General features: G+C 42.7%; 2 protein-coding genes and 1 non-coding gene across 3 annotated transcripts in view; all 3 read left to right on the forward strand.

Annotated features, from left to right (window-relative positions):
* The window catches only part of LOC141597379 (lysine-specific demethylase JMJ26-like), a 40,147-nt gene extending 22,602 nt beyond the window's left edge, over positions 1–17,545 (forward strand). The window contains exon 14 of the transcript XR_012522760.1: positions 17,378–17,545. The gene's annotated coding sequence lies outside the window, so the exon portion shown is untranslated. The remainder of the gene's footprint in view (positions 1–17,377) is intronic.
* Positions 8,402–8,508, forward strand: LOC141619741 (small nucleolar RNA R71). The gene has a single exon (XR_012531796.1). It is a non-coding gene; the product is annotated as a small nucleolar RNA R71 (small nucleolar RNA).
* Positions 17,546–18,765: 1,220 nt separating the features above from the next.
* Positions 18,766–19,413, forward strand: LOC141649352 (major allergen Mal d 1-like). Its single transcript, XM_074458060.1, has one exon. It carries the CDS (start codon positions 18,831–18,833, stop codon positions 19,314–19,316), a length of 486 nt encoding a protein of 161 aa, XP_074314161.1. The 5' UTR covers positions 18,766–18,830; the 3' UTR covers positions 19,317–19,413.
* The last annotated feature ends 579 nt before the right edge of the window (positions 19,414–19,992 follow it).

A 19,992-nucleotide genomic window follows, 5' to 3' on the forward strand; every position in this document is an offset into this window, starting at 1 on the left:
CCCGTTGGCATTTAGGACCATAGTCGGCTTCGTCTGGCTCTGTCTCTTTAAGGGAGAGGTCCCAACGGTTAATTTATTCCGTCGGCTTCACCACCTTCGGCCGTCATTTTCCGGTCGCGTCGGATGGTACATCGTGCAAATGGAGCCGGGTTACGTCTCCGTTGATAAGTCAGTCTTCTTGTAAAGACTGGAAAGATCGTTGGGTGTATATTGAGGTGCCGGATGACTATCCGCTCCCCGGTCCTTCCAAAGACTAAGTTAATTTGCGGTGCGAGACTAAGGCGGAGCATGACAGATGGGTTAAACGGAAAAAGCTTAAGATGGACGCCGACAAGGTCCCTCTTAATGAGGATGAGAGGGTCACGATGAGGCTCTTTGAGACGGACAAGAGTGGGGTGTCGAAAAGATGGATCCCCCCGACGCGAGATCATCCTTCGGATGAGCCGCTCTCCATGTCGGCCTCATACCGGCCCTGGCGCAGGTGAGTGGGGTCGGTGTGAGGCCCATGGTCGCTCTCAATGTTTCGTCTGCTTTTTGAATTTTGGTTCATTCCTTGCTTAACTCTTGCTTTGCTTCTTTTGCAGATCATTTTGGCGCGGACTGTCCGAGGATATTCTTAAGAGGATGGGGGCCGCACAAGGACAAGACCGTTCTTGATTTGCACCCTAAGGCTCGCCCGTGATCGCAGGACGTCGCCGAATGACCTGATGGATCAGCAGCTTAAAGGCCTGAATGTGGAGGCGGCCCAGGCGAGGGTTGCTAGTAACATGCCGCTGATGTAGGGATTTGCCGTCACTTCCCAATCAAAAACAATTTATAAAACCAAATAAAAGTAGTATTTATTCGGGTGTCGAACACAAAGATGGCGGGGGTTAGATACTTGGTTTGTTTAAGTCTTTAGTTTAGCCAAATAAAAATAAGATGTTGATTTATCTAAAACTAATATGCAATAAGGTATAAATTAAACTAAATGGGATTGTATTCAATTGATGGAAGGCTAAGGTCTTTGGGTTCACAAAGGGCAATTAGGGGGAGAAACAAGGTCTAACAAGAAAAGGGTAATAATAGTGGTCAAGGGTTTAAGACTAATTTCTTAGTCACCTTAAGCTCCTCAATAAGTTGTCACTTGATCGAGATGAACTAGCTACAAATAAAGCATAAAGACTACCCAATAGCATGAGCACCAAGACGGATCGAATGCATCAAAGAGATGTTCTAACTTTCATTAAAACTCATCTATAAGCACTTCTAAAACTATCTAATAGCACAATGCACCAAGGTAAGCCAAACATGTTAATGAAATGTCCAATTTTCATTGAGTCATTTCCACAAACACTTCAAATGCATTAAGAGTAGAAACCACATAATCACCCAATTCAAAAGGTTAACAACCCAAAATCATCCCCTTAATTACCCAAATTCCCCCTAGACCCTAGATAAGACTACTCACACATGTTCATGGGTGAGAAATTACCAACAATTTCCAACAATATACAAGTAAACATTGCAAACATGATAAAGACTAATACTTTTGATGAATAACAATTAAACAACATAAGAAATGTAAACAAATGAAAGTAAATGCAAACAAAAGATGAGAATTGTACCAACAAAGAGGAAAGTAGCAATCTTGGATAATAATGGAAGAATGAATTTCTTCTAATCTTCAAATACAACCCAAAATACTAATTGTATACTAATGAGAGATGAAGAACTTGCATAAAAACAAGGAAGAATTAAACTAATAATTAAAGAAAGATTGCAAATTTTATTGAGTGAAAATGAGAGAGTAAATATTAGGGTTCTACAATATTGAGAGAGAAGGATGAACTAATCTAATTTCTATTCTAATTCTAATGGTAGTGTCTAATGTCTAATGGTAGTGTCATGTGTTGTGTCTCTTTTATACTACTCTAATAATAATGATAACAATAATAATAATAATAATAATCTAATAATAATACTCTTAATACCCCATCATCGACACATATTAAAACTACTAATCGATACATTCTAAAATCATTGACACGCACATCCACTTTTTCTATTAAAAAAAAACAAAAGCAGTAAGAGGGGAAAAGGGAAAGTCAAAAACGGAAGCAGGGGAGTCCATGCCGGTCCACCGGCGGCCGGGGCATGGTGCCGGCAGCGAGTAGATGAAGAAAAGGCGGAAATTCACTAGGTGTGTATGGTTGCCGGTGGGGCGGCTGCCGGGGCATCGGCATAGGAACACAAATTGATGCGATAATGTTGTCTGCGTTGTTGTATGCCGGTTGCCCGGCTGCCGGTGGCTATGACCGGTAGCGCGTTCACAAAGAAAAGGAGAGGAATTGATGTTGGTGCCTGCCGGTGTGGGTAGTCGACTGCCGGGGTACCGGCAGGGGACTCGAAGCTTCAATTCTGTTGTTGCTTTGATTCCGAGTTCATGATGCGAGTTGATGATGACTGATATCATTGGTGGTTGTCTAAGGATAAGCAGCTGCTTAATGTTGTGGTGTGGTATTGTTGATGGCGGATGATGGAGGTAGGAGTTTATGATGATGAAAAGGAGGTGAAAGGTGATGATTGCGGGGTGATAGATGACGGTGCAGGTCGAGTATGGTGGAGATGCAGGGGAGGTGTTGATGAATGGAAATGGCGGAAATGGTGGGTTGTTAATGTATGAATGGAGGTCGAGCAGCTAGGGAAGGTATGGTGTCGTTGTTGTTAAAGATGATGAAATGCAGGGCTGAATGATGTCGGGTTGGTTAATGAAGGAGAAAACAGGTGAGGTGAGTGAATGAATGGTGAATGGAGGACGAGTTTGATGGTGATGTCGAAAATGGTGATGAAGCTTGATGATGATGGTGAAGCAACGCTGATGAAGACGATTGTTGACTTTGATTGTTAAAGGTCAAAGGTTGACCTTTGATTCCACTCAACATTAGTCTCTCGTTTTTTTACTAATAGCTTTGACCCGTCTTTAATTCACCTCAATCTGGCTTGCTCCTCAATTTTCCGTCTCATTATTCCGCCTTGCTTTCCCGTTTCACCTACACATTGAATTAATATAATAATAAATTAATATAATAATAATAAAATAATACTAATATTATATAAAACCGACTAATTATTAAATATAACTAATACGACTAATTATTATAAATTAGTAATTAAATGAGCTTATTAGACAATTAAGCACACAAAATCGAGTCGGAATAAAGTATAAATGCGGGGCAAAATACGACTAAAATGCTACTTATCAAATCTCCCCACACTTAAACCTTACTCGTCCTCGAGTAAGCTCATTTAAACTAAACTGAGACCCTTAATATAAAAGACTAGCTAAATTAATAATATCCGATGAGAGGCAAGTAACGGGCCTTCTCCGTCCCTTCAACTCACACCGAAACACAATGAGGTATGCATTCCGATGCAAGGCAAGTGGGGGCTTGCGGAAAACTTTTGACACATCCAACATTTAAGCACGTAATCAATCATAAGATGCATCAATCAAAAAGTCAAACCGCTTTCCTCATCTAAGCGGCCGTTTTGCTTCAAAATTGAAAGGTCTAGGTTAGGTGAAACCGTCTCAAAACCTCAACGAGGTGCCAACTCCCTAAACGTGGCACAAACAACCCAAATATGTTCACAAAAGCCAAAGAAACACATTCTAAGGCGGGAAAAGGGGAAGCAAGGCTATTCCTCCAAGAATGACACGACACGCGCAAGATTCAACCAAAAGAGACCCATGACTAAGGGGACTTAGACCATCGACAACCTCACGGATTTCACTCGTCACTCATTTAAAGACCGGGTGTTTTTTGTACAAAAAGTGGCCCAAACACTCTCCTACTGCGACTCGTGAGAACGTGCCCGCAATCTAATGTGTAAGACCGTCCTACGTCCAAATTAGATGCAAAAAGTACAATGCACAAGCCATGAAATAAGGGTTGTAACGAGGCTAAGGAGTAGGACGAAACGGGATTGGTGCAAGCACCGTTTGGACATGTGGAGTTCAAATCAAGAATTGTCGACACATCACATCCATTTCTTATTGCAACACATGAGACACGTCTATGCCCTAACATAGCATGGATCACCAAAACTATGCAAAAATTGCATAAACCCAACTCAAATTGGAAAAACTTTGAAAGTACTCCTCTTATTTCAACAAATGGTAACGTCTACACCCTAACAAAGACTCGCTTTCTCAAGTCTTGCAAAAATTGTGTAAACCCGACTCATTTTGGAAAAACATCAAATTGCCCCTTTATTTAGCAACGGCTCTTTCTACCCCGTTTAATGATGAGGAGGGGTGTTGCTTGCCTTTTTCTTTTCTTAACACGTATATATACAACACAACTAATTCTTTTTTGGATTTTTCACAACTTTTTCACTTTTCTATTTTTTTTTTTTTTTTTCATTTTTTTTTTTTCAAAACCTCTAAATTATATATAATGCCAAATGCATACCAAGTTCCGACCCAAGTGGATATGTATACTATCCACCACTATGACCCAAATCACCTCCTACAACACTACTACAAAACCGACTAATTCTTGATCAAGGAAGGGTGGTTATGGGATGTAGCTATTTTAGTGAGTTTGCCAAATGAATAGGTTGAGGCTCAAAGGGGGTGAATAAAAAAGGGAGATAATGGAAGGGACAAAACAAGGCAATTTGGCTATGTGAGGTTTATATGCATGTAGAAACAAATTTTATTTCATAACTTGTGCACAAAAAATGAAATGCAAATCATGGCCTAAGGACGGAATGACACACTTATGCGTCTAGACATAACACGTCTCGCGAGGAGACCTACTCACAATCCTAAGTGAGGGGTCGGGTATGAATGCACCGACCCTAGGAGGCTCTAATCCTCACATTTGAGTAGTTAGGTCGAGGTCTAGGTCTAGCCTACGGTCCTCTCGGTCTCACAAGGCGGCCAAAACTTGGTGGACATGCCCTTTTTCCATATGCTAACCATGTGACACGGGTGTGAGCCATGGGGAGGGGGAAGGCACGGTCAAGACATAAATCATCATTGGGGTATCATAATCCCTCCCTAGACCACATTTTGTTTTAAAATACGTACAAACTTGATGCAAACTGTAAATAAAGCAACCAACACATATTCACAAGATACGAAATGCATTTCTAAGTACTAGCAACATAAATAAACATGCAACAATTGTCTAAACCTATCAGCACGTAAGCAACACACACCAAGTTCCAAAATGGAACATCCTCATCGACATAGCCCATCCTCCTCCATATATCCAACAATTGTAAAAGAAAAGGAATGAAAAAGGAGAAAGAGATAAGAAAGATTAAACCGAGCGGTCTTCTAGTCTTCTAATGCCTCAAATGTCCCGTATGTGCCTGCACCACTTGTTAGACAAACATATATATACAATGCAATATTTTTGCAATTTTTCGAAATTTTTCAATTTTTAGGCATTTTTCAATTTTTTATCACATTTAAAGGTATATACAAATATAAACAAATATTCACAAAGTGGATATTTCCCTCCCCACACTTGAAATTTACATTGTCCTCAATGGAACAAAGTATAGGGAGAGAATAGGAAAAATAAACAACATATTTTTGGTGTTTTTTGAATTTTTAGAAATTAAAGAACATGTTTTTGGATTTTTTGAATATTTGAAAATAAATAACATGTTTTTGGATTTTTTGAATATTTGAAAATAAATAACATGTTTTTGGATTTTTAAAATGATGGAATTTCCTCCCCACACTTATTTATTTACATATTTCCAATGGAAATAAATGTGTGGAGGAAATTCGGAAATGAAATACATGTTTTTGGTGATTTTTGATTTTTCAAATTTTTAGTGGTTTTCAAATAAGAATGCAATGCATGATCTAACCTATATGCAATATTGAAATACGATGCAACCTATACTATATGAATGCAAAGAGAGCTAATTTAGATTAGCTCCTATTCGGACCATGTTACTAAATGCAAAATGCGGTAAAAAAAACTTAATTAAAGAGGAGAAGAATATATACATTGCGGTGGTTCTTAAGTAACTCCACCAAACCTCTTCATTCAAAAATTTCATTCAACCGGGATCAATATCCCGAGATCCCACCAACCTTCTACCTTCAATACAAGGATCAACAACACATGAACCCTTGTTCTTCATCATCAAAGCATGCAACTTACTCATGGCATCTTGAATCTCTTGCCATTTTCGGTTCATTTCTTCTTCAAACTTTTCCTTGGTTTCTTTGTCAACATTAGGGTCACATACCCTATTTACTTTCGATCTCTTCCTCCATCTTTTGAGTTTCTTCTTTTAAATTCTTGGTTTTGAATTTGGAGGGGCATTTGTGCTAGAATCGAACTTGGTTTCCCAAGTCTTACTCATTTCCCCACACTTATCTTTATCATTCACTTGTTCTTCAAGGAACTTACCCGGTGGCTCATCATCAACTTTCGGCTCACAAGAAATTAAGAGCTCCATGTTCTCATCTTCATTTTCATGGAGTTCTAAAGTTTCCACGGCAAACATGTTTTGAACCACGGTTTTCTTTGAAGCATGTGGTAGCTTGAATTCAACTTTTTCCTCCTCGACTTTGAATGACAATCGTCCCTCTTTGACATCTATGACGGCTCCTCCCGTGGCCAAGAATGGCCTACCAAGAATGACACGAGAGCGTCTTCCCATAGGTATATCCAACACAACAAAGTCGGTAGGAATTGAAAGCTTACCAATTTGAACCATGATATCCTTGAGAATCCCATTTGGAGATTTGATTGTTCCATCGGCAAGTTTAATTGTAATGGAAGTGCGGGCTAAGCTTGAAATATTCAACCTCTTCACAAGGGCAAGTGGTATGACACTCACACTTGCCCCTAAGTCACACAAAGCACTATCCACCTTTTGGTCACCAACGGTACAAGGAATTGAGAAACTCCCGGGGTCATCAAGTTTGATGGGGATTTCTTTAGATTTGACCACATTGCACTTCTCACTTGAGGCATCAAGCTCATGGCTACTAATGTCCACTCTTCTAGAAATGACTTCTTCTTGCTTGGCCAAAGAGTGCTCTTCTACCATCACCATCTCTTCTTTTTTTGGGTTCACATTTGGTGCTTCCACTATTTCCTCAAGCACAAATTCTTCACTCATAGTGGTTGGTGTAGTCATAACCATCTCTCCCTTATCCGGGCCGACTTCAACATCCAAGCTTGTACCATGAATGGTCATTATTTGCTCAAGCACATAGTCTTCTATGCTCTCTTTTTCGGGCTCATGATCAACTTCTTGGAATGTTTCCATAGCCATAGAAAAGGGAGTAGTGTAAGATAACTCCTCTTGACTTGGCAAATCAAATGACTCTTCTTTTTCCTCTTCAACTCCAACCATGATAGCATTAACTTCCTTAGACTTCATAGGGTCCCTTGGATTTTGCCCTTGTCTTAGAAATACACCCGGTGATTTTTGAGAACTCATGAGAGCTTGGGAAGCCACTTTAGCTTCAAGACTCTTGATTTGTTGTTGGGTATTACTTGCCAAATCCCCTATCAACTTCACTAAGTTTTCATATTTATCATCTCCCATGGTATTGCTTGCTTGGGGTGGTATCTCTTGGTTGAAAGGTTGGTTGGAAATTGGAAGAGAAAAGCCATATCCTTGATCTTTAAAGTTGGAATTTTGGTTGTTCCCTTGGTACCCTTGATTGAACCTTTGATTTTGCCCTTGGTTGTACCTTTGATTATTGTTGTATCCTTGATTGAACCCATTGTTGTTGTTCCATTGATTGAATCCTTGGCCAAACCCTTGGTTAGCTTGGTTTCCTTGGTTTCCTTGGTAAAAGTTTTGATTACTTTGGTTCCCTTGGTTACCCTTATAATCTTGATATGCTTGAGATTGGTTGGCAAAGTTTTGGTTGGATCCTTGGTTGTTGTTGAATGAGGGTCTAGGTGGACGGTTGGAAAAATTGTTAAATGCTTGGAAAGCATTCACCTCTTGCACATTGTTCCCATCAAAGTTGTTGTAATTGTTGGCACACAAGTCATATGTGTGACCACTTCCTCCACAAAGTTCACAACTTGAGACTTGAGCCACTTCCTCCATGGGTGCCCCATGTGAGGTTGCGGCTTGGTGCACTTGATTTCTTTGAAACTTCTCAAATTGTTTTGTGAGTAAGTCGAGCTTGGCATTTGTCTCGGAGTTGGAGGAGTTTTCCTTAGGAAACTTCCCATTCCTTCTTAGCATGTTTCCTCTAGAACCATAGTTTGCTTCCGAATCTACCATTTTCTTGATCAATGTCGTGCCCTCTTCATCATTCAAGTGATCAAATCCTCCCCCCGCGGAGGCATTTACCATCTCCTTAGTCCTTGGTAGCAAAGTTTGGAAGAAAGTTTGAGTGATGTACCATTCCGGTATTCCATGGTGGGGGCAACTCGCTATCAAGTCTTGATAACGGTCCCAAGCTTCACCCAAGGACTCCCCATCCTCTTGTTGGAACGTATGGATCTCATTACGGAGCATCGCGGTCTTGGAGGAAGGGTAATACTTGGCCATGAATGCTTTAGCCAAAGCATCCCAAGTAGTGAAAGTATCCGGTGGATGGATGTTCAACCATCGGTCCGCTTTGCCCGTCAATGAAAACGGGAACAACATCATTCTCAAGGTGTCTTCGGACACCCCATTCTTCTTCATCATTGAAACTTTCCTCTTAAACTTCCGGAGATGAGCATGGGCATCCTCTTCAATATGACCCCCGAACAAGTTCTTCTCAATTAACCCGACTTGGGCGGGATGCATTTCAAAGTTGTTTGGGGCCAAGGTGCCAAAATTGATAGGGTCACAAGCATCATTGTGGTTAGGACGGTTATGGTCACGTAAAGCCATTGGTGGTAGATTTGGTATATGAGGGGGTGGTGTTTGAGGTGGAGTATTTGGGAGTTGGAAATTGTAGAAAGGATTTTCTAGGGGGTGATCAATGGTGTTGTTTGGTTGTTGTTGTGTTGTGTTTTCAAAGAGAGGTTGGGTGGGTGAATTTGCTTGGTTTATGGTTGCTTGAGAAGAGGTTCTAACCCTTGCAATGGTCCTATTCCTTAAGGCTCTAAAAAGCCTTTCGGGATCGGAGTCAAAGAGCAAAGCTTGGTGGTTCCTCCTAGGCATACAACTTGACAAACCGTAAGACTCCTAGTGCTTTTACACACTAGGGTAAGGCAAAAATCACACACACTCTACAAGAAGCACACAAGCTACACAAACAAGCAAACAACAAGTAAAGACTAAAGCTAGAAACTTCAACTAACTAAGCATAACCTAACGCCATCCCCGGCAACGGCGCCATTTTGATGACGGGATTTGCCGTCACTTCCCAATCAAAAACAATTTATAAAACCAAATAAAAGTAGTATTTATTCGGGTGTCGAACACAAAGATGGCGGGGGTTAGATACTTGGTTTGTTTAAGTCTTTAGTTTAGCCAAATAAAAATAAGATGTTGATTTATCTAAAACTAATATGCAATAAGGTATAAATTAAACTAAATGGGATTGTATTCAATTGATGGAAGGCTAAGGTCTTTGGGTTCACAAAGGGCAATTAGGGGGAGAAACAAGGTCTAACAAGAAAAGGGTAATAATAGTGGTCAAGGGTTTAAGACTAATTTCTTAGTCACCTTAAGCTCCTCAATAAGTTGTCACTTGATCGAGATGAACTAGCTACAAATAAAGCATAAAGACTACCCAATAGCATGAGCACCAAGACGGATCGAATGCATCAAAGAGATGTTCTAACTTTCATTAAAACTCATCTATAAGCACTTCTAAAACTATCTAATAGCACAATGCACCAAGGTAAGCCAAACATGTTAATGAAATGTCCAATTTTCATTGAGTCATTTCCACAAACACTTCAAATGCATTAAGAGTAGAAACCACATAATCACCCAATTCAAAAGGTTAACAACCCAAAATCATCCCCTTAATTACCCAAATTCCCCCTAGACCCTAGATAAGACTACTCACACATGTTCATGGGTGAGAAATTACCAACAATTTCCAACAATATACAAGTAAACATTGCAAACATGATAAAGACTAATACTTTTGATGAATAACAATTAAACAACATAAGAAATGTAAACAAATGAAAGTAAATGCAAACAAAAGATGAGAATTGTACCAACAAAGAGGAAAGTAGCAATCTTGGATAATAATGGAAGAATGAATTTCTTCTAATCTTCAAATACAACCCAAAATACTAATTGTATACTAATGAGAGATGAAGAACTTGCATAAACAAGGGAAGAATTAAACTAATAATTAAAGAAAGATTGCAAATTTTATTGAGTGAAAATGAGAGAGTAAATATTAGGGTTCTACAATATTGAGAGAGAAGGATGAACTAATCTAATTTCTATTCTAATTCTAATGGTAGTGTCTAATGTCTAATGGTAGTGTCATGTGTTGTGTCTCTTTTATACTACTCTAATAATAATGATAACAATAATAATAATAATAATAATCTAATAATAATACTCTTAATACCCCATCATCGACACATATTAAAACTACTAATCGATACATTCTAAAATCATTGACACGCACACCCACTTTTTCTATTAAAAAAAAACAAAAGCAGTAAGAGGGGAAAAGGGAAAGTCAAAAACGGAAGCAGGGGAGTCCATGCCGGTCCACCGGCGGCCGGGGCATGGTGCCGGCAGCGAGTAGATGAAGAAAAGGCGGAAATTCACTAGGTGTGTATGGTTGCCGGTGGGGCGGCTGCCGGGGCATCGGCATAGGAACACAAATTGATGCGATAATGTTGTCTGCGTTGTTGTATGCCGGTTGCCCGGCTGCTGCCGTGGCTATGACCGAGTAGCGTTCACAAAGAAAAGGAGAGGAATTGATGTTGGTGCCTGCCGGTGTGGGTAGTCGATCGCCGGGTACGGCGGGGGACTCAAGCTTCAATTCTGTTGTTGCTTTGATTCCGAGTTCATGATGCGAGTTGATGATGACTGATATCATTGGTGGTTGTCTAAGGATAAGCAAATGCTTAATGTTGTGGTGTGGTATTGTTGATGGCGGATGATGGAGGTAGGAGTTTATGATGATGAAAAGGAGGTGAAAGGTGATGGTTGCGGGGTGATAGATGACGGTGCAGGTCGAGTATGGTGGAGATGCAGGGGAGGTGTTGATGAATGGAAATGGCGGAAATGGTGGGTTGTTAATGTATGAATGGAGGTCGAGCAGCTAGGGAAGGTATGGTGTCGTTGTTGTTAAAGATGATGAAATGCAGGGCTGAATGATGTCGGGTTGGTTAATGAAGGAGAAAACAGGTGAGGTGAGTGAATGAATGGTGAATGGAGGACGAGTTTGATGGTGATGTCGAAAATGGTGATGAAGCTTGATGATGATGGTGAAGCAACGCTGATGAAGACGATTGTTGACTTTGATTGTTAAAGGTCAAAGGTTGACCTTTGATTCCACTCAACATTAGTCTCTCGTTTTTTTACTAATAGCTTTGACCCGTCTTTAATTCACCTCAATCTGGCTTGCTCCTCAATTTTCCGTCTCATTATTCCGCCTTGCTTTCCCGTTTCACCTACACATTGAATTAATATAATAATAAATTAATATAATAATAATAAAATAATACTAATATTATATAAAACCGACTAATTATTAAATATAACTAATACGACTAATTATTATAAATTAGTAATTAAATGAGCTTATTAGACAATTAAGCACACAAAATCGAGTCGGAATAAAGTATAAATGCGGGGCAAAATACGACTAAAATGCTACTTATCAGCCGCGTCGAACGCGGAAAACAAAGCCTTCGGTGGCGACGGCGTCGACATCCGTTCCACCTTCCATCCCTTCAGTCCAGAAGGAGACGGTGGAGATCGTTGATATCACCAACGGGGAGGACTCTGATGCGGAGGGATCTCCCCTCATCCTTAAGAGGAAAAGGTCCACCCCCGCTGCTGCTTTGTTGCATTCTACTGCTGCTACCGAGGGCGGCAAGGAAATGGGCCCTCCGACAAAGAATCCCAAGCCTGGTACCGATTTATCCTATGGCTCAAAACTCAGCCGGCTCATTGGGCGTTCCTGATGAGTGGCTTTCCGATATGTCCATGTATACTGACACGGATGTTTTAATTGACTTTTTGTAGATCAACCGTCGGCGGCCGCCGTTCTCACCGTGCGACAATTGGAGAAGCGACTGAGAAGGCGGGCCGATAGAAATGTCACCGTCGCTTCCCTACCTCGGAAGATTTCCCCCGCCGAGCTTGTGGCGGAGGGTGCAAAAATATCCAAGAGGCTGGCGAAGTGGGCTCGGCTAGCCAGCTCCCACATTATGGAGCAAGAGGAGACCATGGTGAGGCCGCCCCACGCTCGAGCGGCTAAGGCCGGAACTTGACGCGGCGAACAAGGAGGCCGAGAGGGCCAAGGCGGAGGTCAAGAGGCGATCCGTCTTTGAGAGAAAACTTAGGGAGGACGCGAAAAGGAAGTCCTTCTTTGAGAGAGCCAAGGCGAGGCTCGGCGGCCGGCCGCCAAGTCTGCGGGAGATGCGTGACTTTGTTCGAAGCGCGCCGACCTTTACCTTACACGAGGAACGAATTTAGGGACTGTTCCGGACCCGGGGAAGGTGGTCCGGGACAAGGATGCTATCATTGCCCAAAGGGAGGAGGACATTGAGAAACTCCAAACCGTTCTTCTCCCTAACATGTGCGCCCAATATCGGGACCTGGCCGAAGGAGCTGCCAGGGAAGTGATTGAGGAGCTCTTCCCTCTCGATGGCTCCTTTCCGTGGGATGTTTTGACGAGCTGTTTGATGACAAGCTCGAAGCTAAGGAGGAAGAGGCGAAGGAAAAGGCCAAGGAGGAGGCAAGGGTGAAGAGGGAGGCGGAGGCGGCCGCGGAGAAGGCGGCCCTTGCTGAGGAGGCTAGGGCAGCCAAAGAGGAAGCCGAGAGGATGAAGGCAGCTGAGGCTGCTGAGGCTGCGGCTGCTGAGAAAGCTGAGACTGCTGAGACAGCTTCTGGGTCGCCTATTAAGGACGATGTTGCTAACGCTGCTGACGGCGAGCAGCAACAGGCATAGGGAGACGGGCGGTTGTCACCAGGCTCTCCCGGCGCCTCGGATAGCTTTAGCTTTAGATCAGTCTTTCCTCCCTGCCATCTTTTGGCGCTTTAAATGATATCTGTAACCTTTTGCCTCTTTTTTCCTTGTATTTTGTACAGCTTTGGTAGGTTGTCTTTTGGCTTATCCTTATGGGGACGGCCGTCGTCTGCATTTCTTCTTGTTTGTAATCCGCTGTTATTAGTGAAAGTTCGCTTGTTTTGCCTCTGGCTTGGCCGAGGTCTTTACCCAATTTTTCTGAGTTGTCTTCTTGCGCTAGTAGTTGAGCGTCTTAACTGTAAACGTTTTCGCTTTGCCTCCGGCTTGGCCGAGGTCTTTTCTCGTCTTCGTCTGGGTTGTCTTCTCACGTTATTAATTGAGCGCCTCTTTTGTTTTCGCCTCGGCCTGGCCGAGGCAGTCTAGAGTGCGTATCTCAACTGTTTAACGTTCCTAAGGAATGTTGATTGCTTTTGCGAGTATCACCAGTTTGTCTTTGGTAGTGATCGTGGCGTCTACCTCCTGGGGTGACTGCGACGACGCCTGCTTCTTAATGGTGATTGCCGTGGCGTCTACCACTTGGAGTGACTTTGCGGCGTCTACCTCTTGGGGTGATCGCCGTAGCGTCTACTACTTGGGGTGACTGCGACGGCGCTTGCTTCTTGATGATGATCGCCGTGGCGTCTACCACTTGGAGTGATCGCTGCGCGTCTACCTCTTGGGGTGATCGCCGTAGCGTCTACTACTTGGGGTGACTGCGACGGCGCTTGCTTCTTGATGATGATGACTGCCGCTCTTGTCGGTATGACAGTGTGAGCCGGTACCTGTTTCTGATAGTGACTATTTGGGGAATGAACACTTTGATGGAGAACTTGGACGATTCCTCATTAGATATAAACACGTACCGGGATACCCACAGTTGTCTTGGGCACCTCCGACACTTTACAAGGTACTCTCTGAGATCGTCAGTGTTCTAACGGCTTATTAAAGGCACACCTTCCTAGTTAGCCGTCGATTGCATCCATGAGGTCGCCCTCCCGTTGTAAGGATGGGCTTTTTCCCCTCTCGACTTCTTTGCCGCTTTGAGGGATTGCAAGTTGCATCCTCCGGGATATCCGGATGTTGACCACCTCGTCCTTCTCGTCCTTGGAGACGATCTTATGTGCTTCCCCCGGTCCGAGACATACATCAGTGTCAGGGCCCGTATGGACATCACTGCGTCGGCCTCGCTCAGAGTGACTCGACCGATAAGAACGTTGTAGGCGGACGAGCCGTCAATGACCACGAACTCAGCTAGGACATTCTTAGCCGCAATCCCTTCGCCGAACATCACCGGCATCGATTGACCCCGGAGTACTAGTCCGGCCCCGGAGAAGTCATACGGTGGACTGGTGCAAGGGCTTAGGTCCTTGTCTTTCAGGCCGAGGTTGAGGAAGCATTCCCTGAACATGATGTTCGTGTAGGCGCCCGTGTGTCAATCGTGCACCTCTTGACCAGGTGGTTGGAGATGTCCAAGTGGACTATGAGTGGGTCGCTGTGAGGAGCGATGACTCCCTCGTAGTCCTTCTTCCCAATAGTCATATCGGGGATGTTGGAAGCGGGGACCGCTGTTTTGGGCACAAAGTTGATGGCCTGATACAGCTCGTTCAGGTGCCGTTTGTGCCCATGAGCGGACCCACCGTTCTCGTTGCCCCCGATGACAACATGGATCACTCCTATCCGTTCAAAGACGGATTTCTTATTTGAACCGCCGGCCTCAGTCTTTTGGCCTTTGGCAACATACTTGCCGAGGCTCCCCTTCCGGATTAGCTCTTCAATGGCATTCTTCAGATGCCGGCGGCGTTGTCGATAAGGTGACCGGTGTGGCCGTGGTACTCACAATCGGCTCGTGTCACCGTCTCCCTTCGGTTTGGGAGGCCTTTCCCATTTCTCGCCCTCGCCCTTGCTCGGGCGAAGACCTCGGCGGCGAGATACAACCGGGGGTGTGATCACGGTACCGCCTTTGGTGGTATGTTCCCGAACTCCACCCGGCGCCCGCCGAGCTCGCTTTCTGGCAGTTTATCGAGACCGTGACCTATTATTGTCACGGCGTCTTTCATCCGGGTTGTCCTCGCGGTGGCTCTTCTTCTCTCGAGTGCCCGGCCACGTGGCTGGCGACCAGTCTTGTGATAGTCCTCTACCTTGATGGCTTGATCGGCCATCTTCCCGCAAATGCGTCTAAGCCCAGGCCTCCGGACTTGATGAGCTCGTTTTCAAGTCTCCCCTTGGGAGGCCTTTCATCGGCAAAGGCCGCCAAATGGGGATTTATCTCCCGAATTTGCTGAACCTTGGCATCGAACCTCTTCACATAGCTTCGTAGAGACTCGCCCCCCTCCTGCCTAATAGTTAGGAGGTCCGACGTCTCCACGGCCTTCCTCTTATTGCAAGAGTACTGGGCTAGGAAGGCGTCCCTTAGGTCGGCGTAAAAGATATCCGAGCCGTCGGGCAGCCCTTTGTACCAACTCTGAGCCATCCCATGCAAGGTCGTTGGGAAGACTCGGCACCAGACTTCATCGGGTTGTTCCCACACCGACATGTACGACTCAAAGGCCTCGGCATGGTCGGTGGGGTCGCTATCCCCTTTGTAAGTGAACGCCGGCAATTTTAGTTTGGTTGGCACGGCGGTGTCAAGGACATAGGCACCGAGGGGTCGTCGACCACGTGTCGAATGACACGCGGCGATCGGCTCCTCGCATTCCTAGTCCGGCCCCTCTCCTCGTCTTGGGTGGGGCTTCTCCTCCGACTATGGTAAGTCGGGCTTCTTCTCCGACTCGACGAGTCGGACTTCTTTCACTCCTCCGAGGCGAGGCCTCGTCGGTGCCGGCGCGACGCTGTCCTCCCGCGGGTGCGGGAGGAGCTTAGGTCTACCACCGCACACTGGGCTCCTCCGGCGTCTTGACGGGGCCGCTTCTTCCAGTGCTCCATTCAAGTCTCTTGAGTCACGTTACGGAGGCCCCGGTCTCCGGGACGGGTTCCGCCGCTCTTGTCGGTGTGACAGTGTGAGCCGACGTACTACTAATGAGGTCCAGGAGTAGTTTCAGTTTCGCTACATCAACCACATGTCCCATGATGGTGACCTGGTTGGCGGGCAGCGGCGTATCTGGTATTATTGGCATCCCGTACTCCGGCTGAATTACCCGGCCGGTGGAGGGCTGCGCAACTCCAGAGTTGTGGACGGTATCATCTTGGCGGAACTCGGTTTCGTCAGTTACGAATACCTCTTGTTGTTTTAACATCTTCTTAGCTTTTTTGGGTGGGTTTTTGTTTTGTTGTTTTTTTTTTGTTTGGGAATGAATGTGACTAGCTTCTAGTATCTTTCCCCACAGACGGCGCCAATTGTTCCGGGTGTAATTTCGAGCGCTTATATGTTACCACCCGTGCTTGTAGAATGACGTCTTTAGTTGAATCCTCCTTGCGGTCTCTGAAACGATGAACAAATCGAGGGCTCGGCTTTGGACCGAGCGAACTCACTCCGACGCTCAAGTCGAGAACTTAGAGAGGTAAGTGGTTGTTACTTGGCAAAATACGTATTGTAGAGAGATAAGGAAGATATTACCAGATGAATAGTGATTCTTAGGTTAAATTGTGGATCCTTTCCTCAATGATAGTTGAGGAGTATTTATAGACTTTCACCTTTTGTCACGTAGTGGCCAAGTGGCTAGCGGTGGAAAGATCGATCTACCCCTCGGCCGAGGGACCTATGGCGGCCGGCGGGCCCCGTTGACCCACCGCCGAGGGGTCTTGGATATGAGTTCGCGGATGTGTGCCCCTTGGTCGGTTGCCCCTGGCCGGGACCCATCGACAGCCGAAACAGGCCTCGTCTTGCTTAGGGTCTAAGCCGTTGACTTGTTGTGGATATCTTTGACCTTGCTCAATGTGTTGACTTGGTCAGCGGGTGCAGAATATGCCCCATCAGTACCATAAATGTGCATATTTATACTAATTAATTATTTTATTTTAAGAAAATTTACCATATTCTAGTCTTCTATAAATATTTAGGAAAATTATTAAGCATCTTCTTTCTTTTAGGCTCCTTGAAATTGATCATCTTAATTAATTATTTTATTTTAAGGAAATTGACCATTTTAATTAATTATTTTATTTTAAGGAAATTAACCAGGTTTTAGTCTCTTATAATTGTTTAGGAAAATTACCAAACTTTTATATAATTTAATTTTAACCCAGACTATATAATATTTGCATTGAGATCCCTTAATCGGGTCCATCACACGGTGCTAGTGATTTAAAACTATATAGTATAATTAATTTGTATAACTTTCTTTAATTACATTGAAGTCCTTTGGTTTCTGGATTTAATATATAGTATTGATTAGTTCCCGTATGACAACCAAACAAGGTCTAGTAAAATATGCATAATTTAGCAATTCCGTTTTAATATTTTGTATAATACTCCATCCGTTCCAGTGATATGTTTACACTTCCTTTATTTTTCCCTCACAAAATAAAGAAAGTGTAAATATATCAGAGGAAATAATCCTACTTCAAATTGTCAGTCCATTCATGTCATCTATATCCTATGACTATAAATCGTTTAGTTTAGCAACAATATTGAAAATGATATATATAGACCTTGACCTTCTAGAGATCAATGCCTTCTTAGTTCTTCTTATTCAGCAAGGGTTGCTCATGGACTCATGTTGATGGCAAGAAAAGTCTTCAAATTAATAATCTATCTAATATTTCGAAACGAAAGACCATTCCTTTATTCTTAGTACACACCGTTATGGACTGATTAATCATAAAATAAGAGCAATTAATTTTGTTTGTCATTACTACTTTAAAAAACTAATTTTGTATTATTGAGTTTCATGTTGACGTTATCATACAATCCCTCCAATTCAATCATTTTAATACGGAGTACAATTTAAGCAATATGTTAGTCGCTCCGTCTAGTCAATAATTTACATTTATTTTATTTTTTCTTTATTAAAAAAAAATGTAAACTATTACTAGAGACATGGAGTAGAAAAATTTGGAAAATGTATATTCTCTTATTCCAAATTTATTTTCTTATTTGATGTTACGGAAATTTAAAAATGCAACTTTAACTCTATGCACCAATTAAATAATTGAGATTATTCTCCTGGTACCTCATAAATTTGCATTTTTTTTTTTCCTTTAACGTCCCTACTTTTCTGAAAAATTACTTTCAATGCTCATATCTCTTAGTCATGATTTTGTAAAGCGGAGCACGTTCAAGACTTGGTCGTCGGCCGATGTATGCGTATATATGACAACTTTGTATTAAGATATGCTCTTCACATACATTTTTCAAAGTAATTCAATATTAAGAGGTCCACAATATTTGACCTGATGCTAATGATGCATGATAATTTCCGTACTACTTGTGGAATTCCACTCTAAATCAGGGGCGTCTTAAAACAAATGGAGGCTCGGTGCACCGAGAAAAAATGAGGCCTCAAATATGAGTGTACAAGGGTACTATACTTCAATTTTTGTATTGAATTTAGTCAATATGGCTTATAAATTCGGTGTTCAAAACCGGAGGCCCGGTTCCTCCGCCCGTGGTTGCACGGGGTGTTAGACGCCCCTGCTATAAATATGAGACGAAATAGCAAACATTTGTATCAACCTCTTTCATTTCACTAGCAATCCTCAATTCAAACATCTTATATTATTTCTTCATTTAGCCTCTTAACAAAAACCGATAATGGGAGTTTCAACACACACAATGGTCGACTGCAATAGCCCTGTGGCCGCAGCTAGGTTGTTTAATGCTTTCTGCATTGATAACCATAATTTCATGCCAAAAGCGTTACCCGATTTTGTGAAAAGTGTAGACGTTGTTCAAGGTGAACCTGGCACGGTTGGGTCTGTCAGACAACTCAACTTCCCTGAAGGGAAGCCCTTCAAGTACGCAAAAAACAGAGTGGATGAAATTGATGCAGGAAAGTTCTACTGCAAGTACACCACCATTGAAGGTGATGTCCTTCGTGAAAACATAGAATATGTAGTTCACGAGACGACATTCGAGCCATCAGGGAACGGGACACACTACACGATGGTGACAAACTACCACACAAAGGGAGATTTTGTGGTTACTGATGACCACGTCGCAGCTGGAAAACAGAATATCAAGAACATGTTCGACACTGCTTCCGAATACCTCGCCGCCAATCCTCACTTATATGTTTGAAATTTGAATTGGTGTGTGATTCATCAAGGATATGATATGGTGGCTTTAGAGAATAAGATTTGCACTGCGTTTTATGCGTGTGTTTTCTTGCTTTTGTAACCAAATTTTTTTTTTTTTTTTTTTTTTTAACGAAAGAACCCGCAGCCGTTACCTTTGTTACGTACTGGTTAAATCCAAAATATTGGGTTTTATGGTGTTTTGTTTCATTTTCAATTTTTGTTCACTTGAGAATAAAATGTTTCATTATAATAAATGACTATTTGTGATCTTTTTTTACTTTTACCGATTGTGTACGTGAAAATGTAGTACATTACTTCCAAGTGTCACAAATTTCAATTGTGGCGGACAATTAATATGTCACAAGGACGTGATCTCTCATAAACTGTGAGTGAAAGAGCAAATACGAAAGATGTTATGAGAGGCCACAAGCGAGACCTTCTCGTCTGGTATATATGTTGAGCCAAATATATATTTTCCTATTTTTCAAGTTTAGGCTTTACACTGTTTAGGGATAAATAGAACATGTTGATCAGCCTATCTAATGACTTGGTTTTTTCGAGTGTACTTGTTTTCGGTGTCCTGTTCCGTCTGAAATACCTATATTTTTCTCAATGATATTCCTCAACATTTTCATTTCCTCACTATTAGTTTCCATTTTATAAAAATAAATCATGAA

Source organism: Silene latifolia, chromosome 1, assembly GCF_048544455.1.
Source record: "Silene latifolia isolate original U9 population chromosome 1, ASM4854445v1, whole genome shotgun sequence".
NCBI classification, from domain to species: Eukaryota; Viridiplantae; Streptophyta; class Magnoliopsida; order Caryophyllales; family Caryophyllaceae; genus Silene; species Silene latifolia.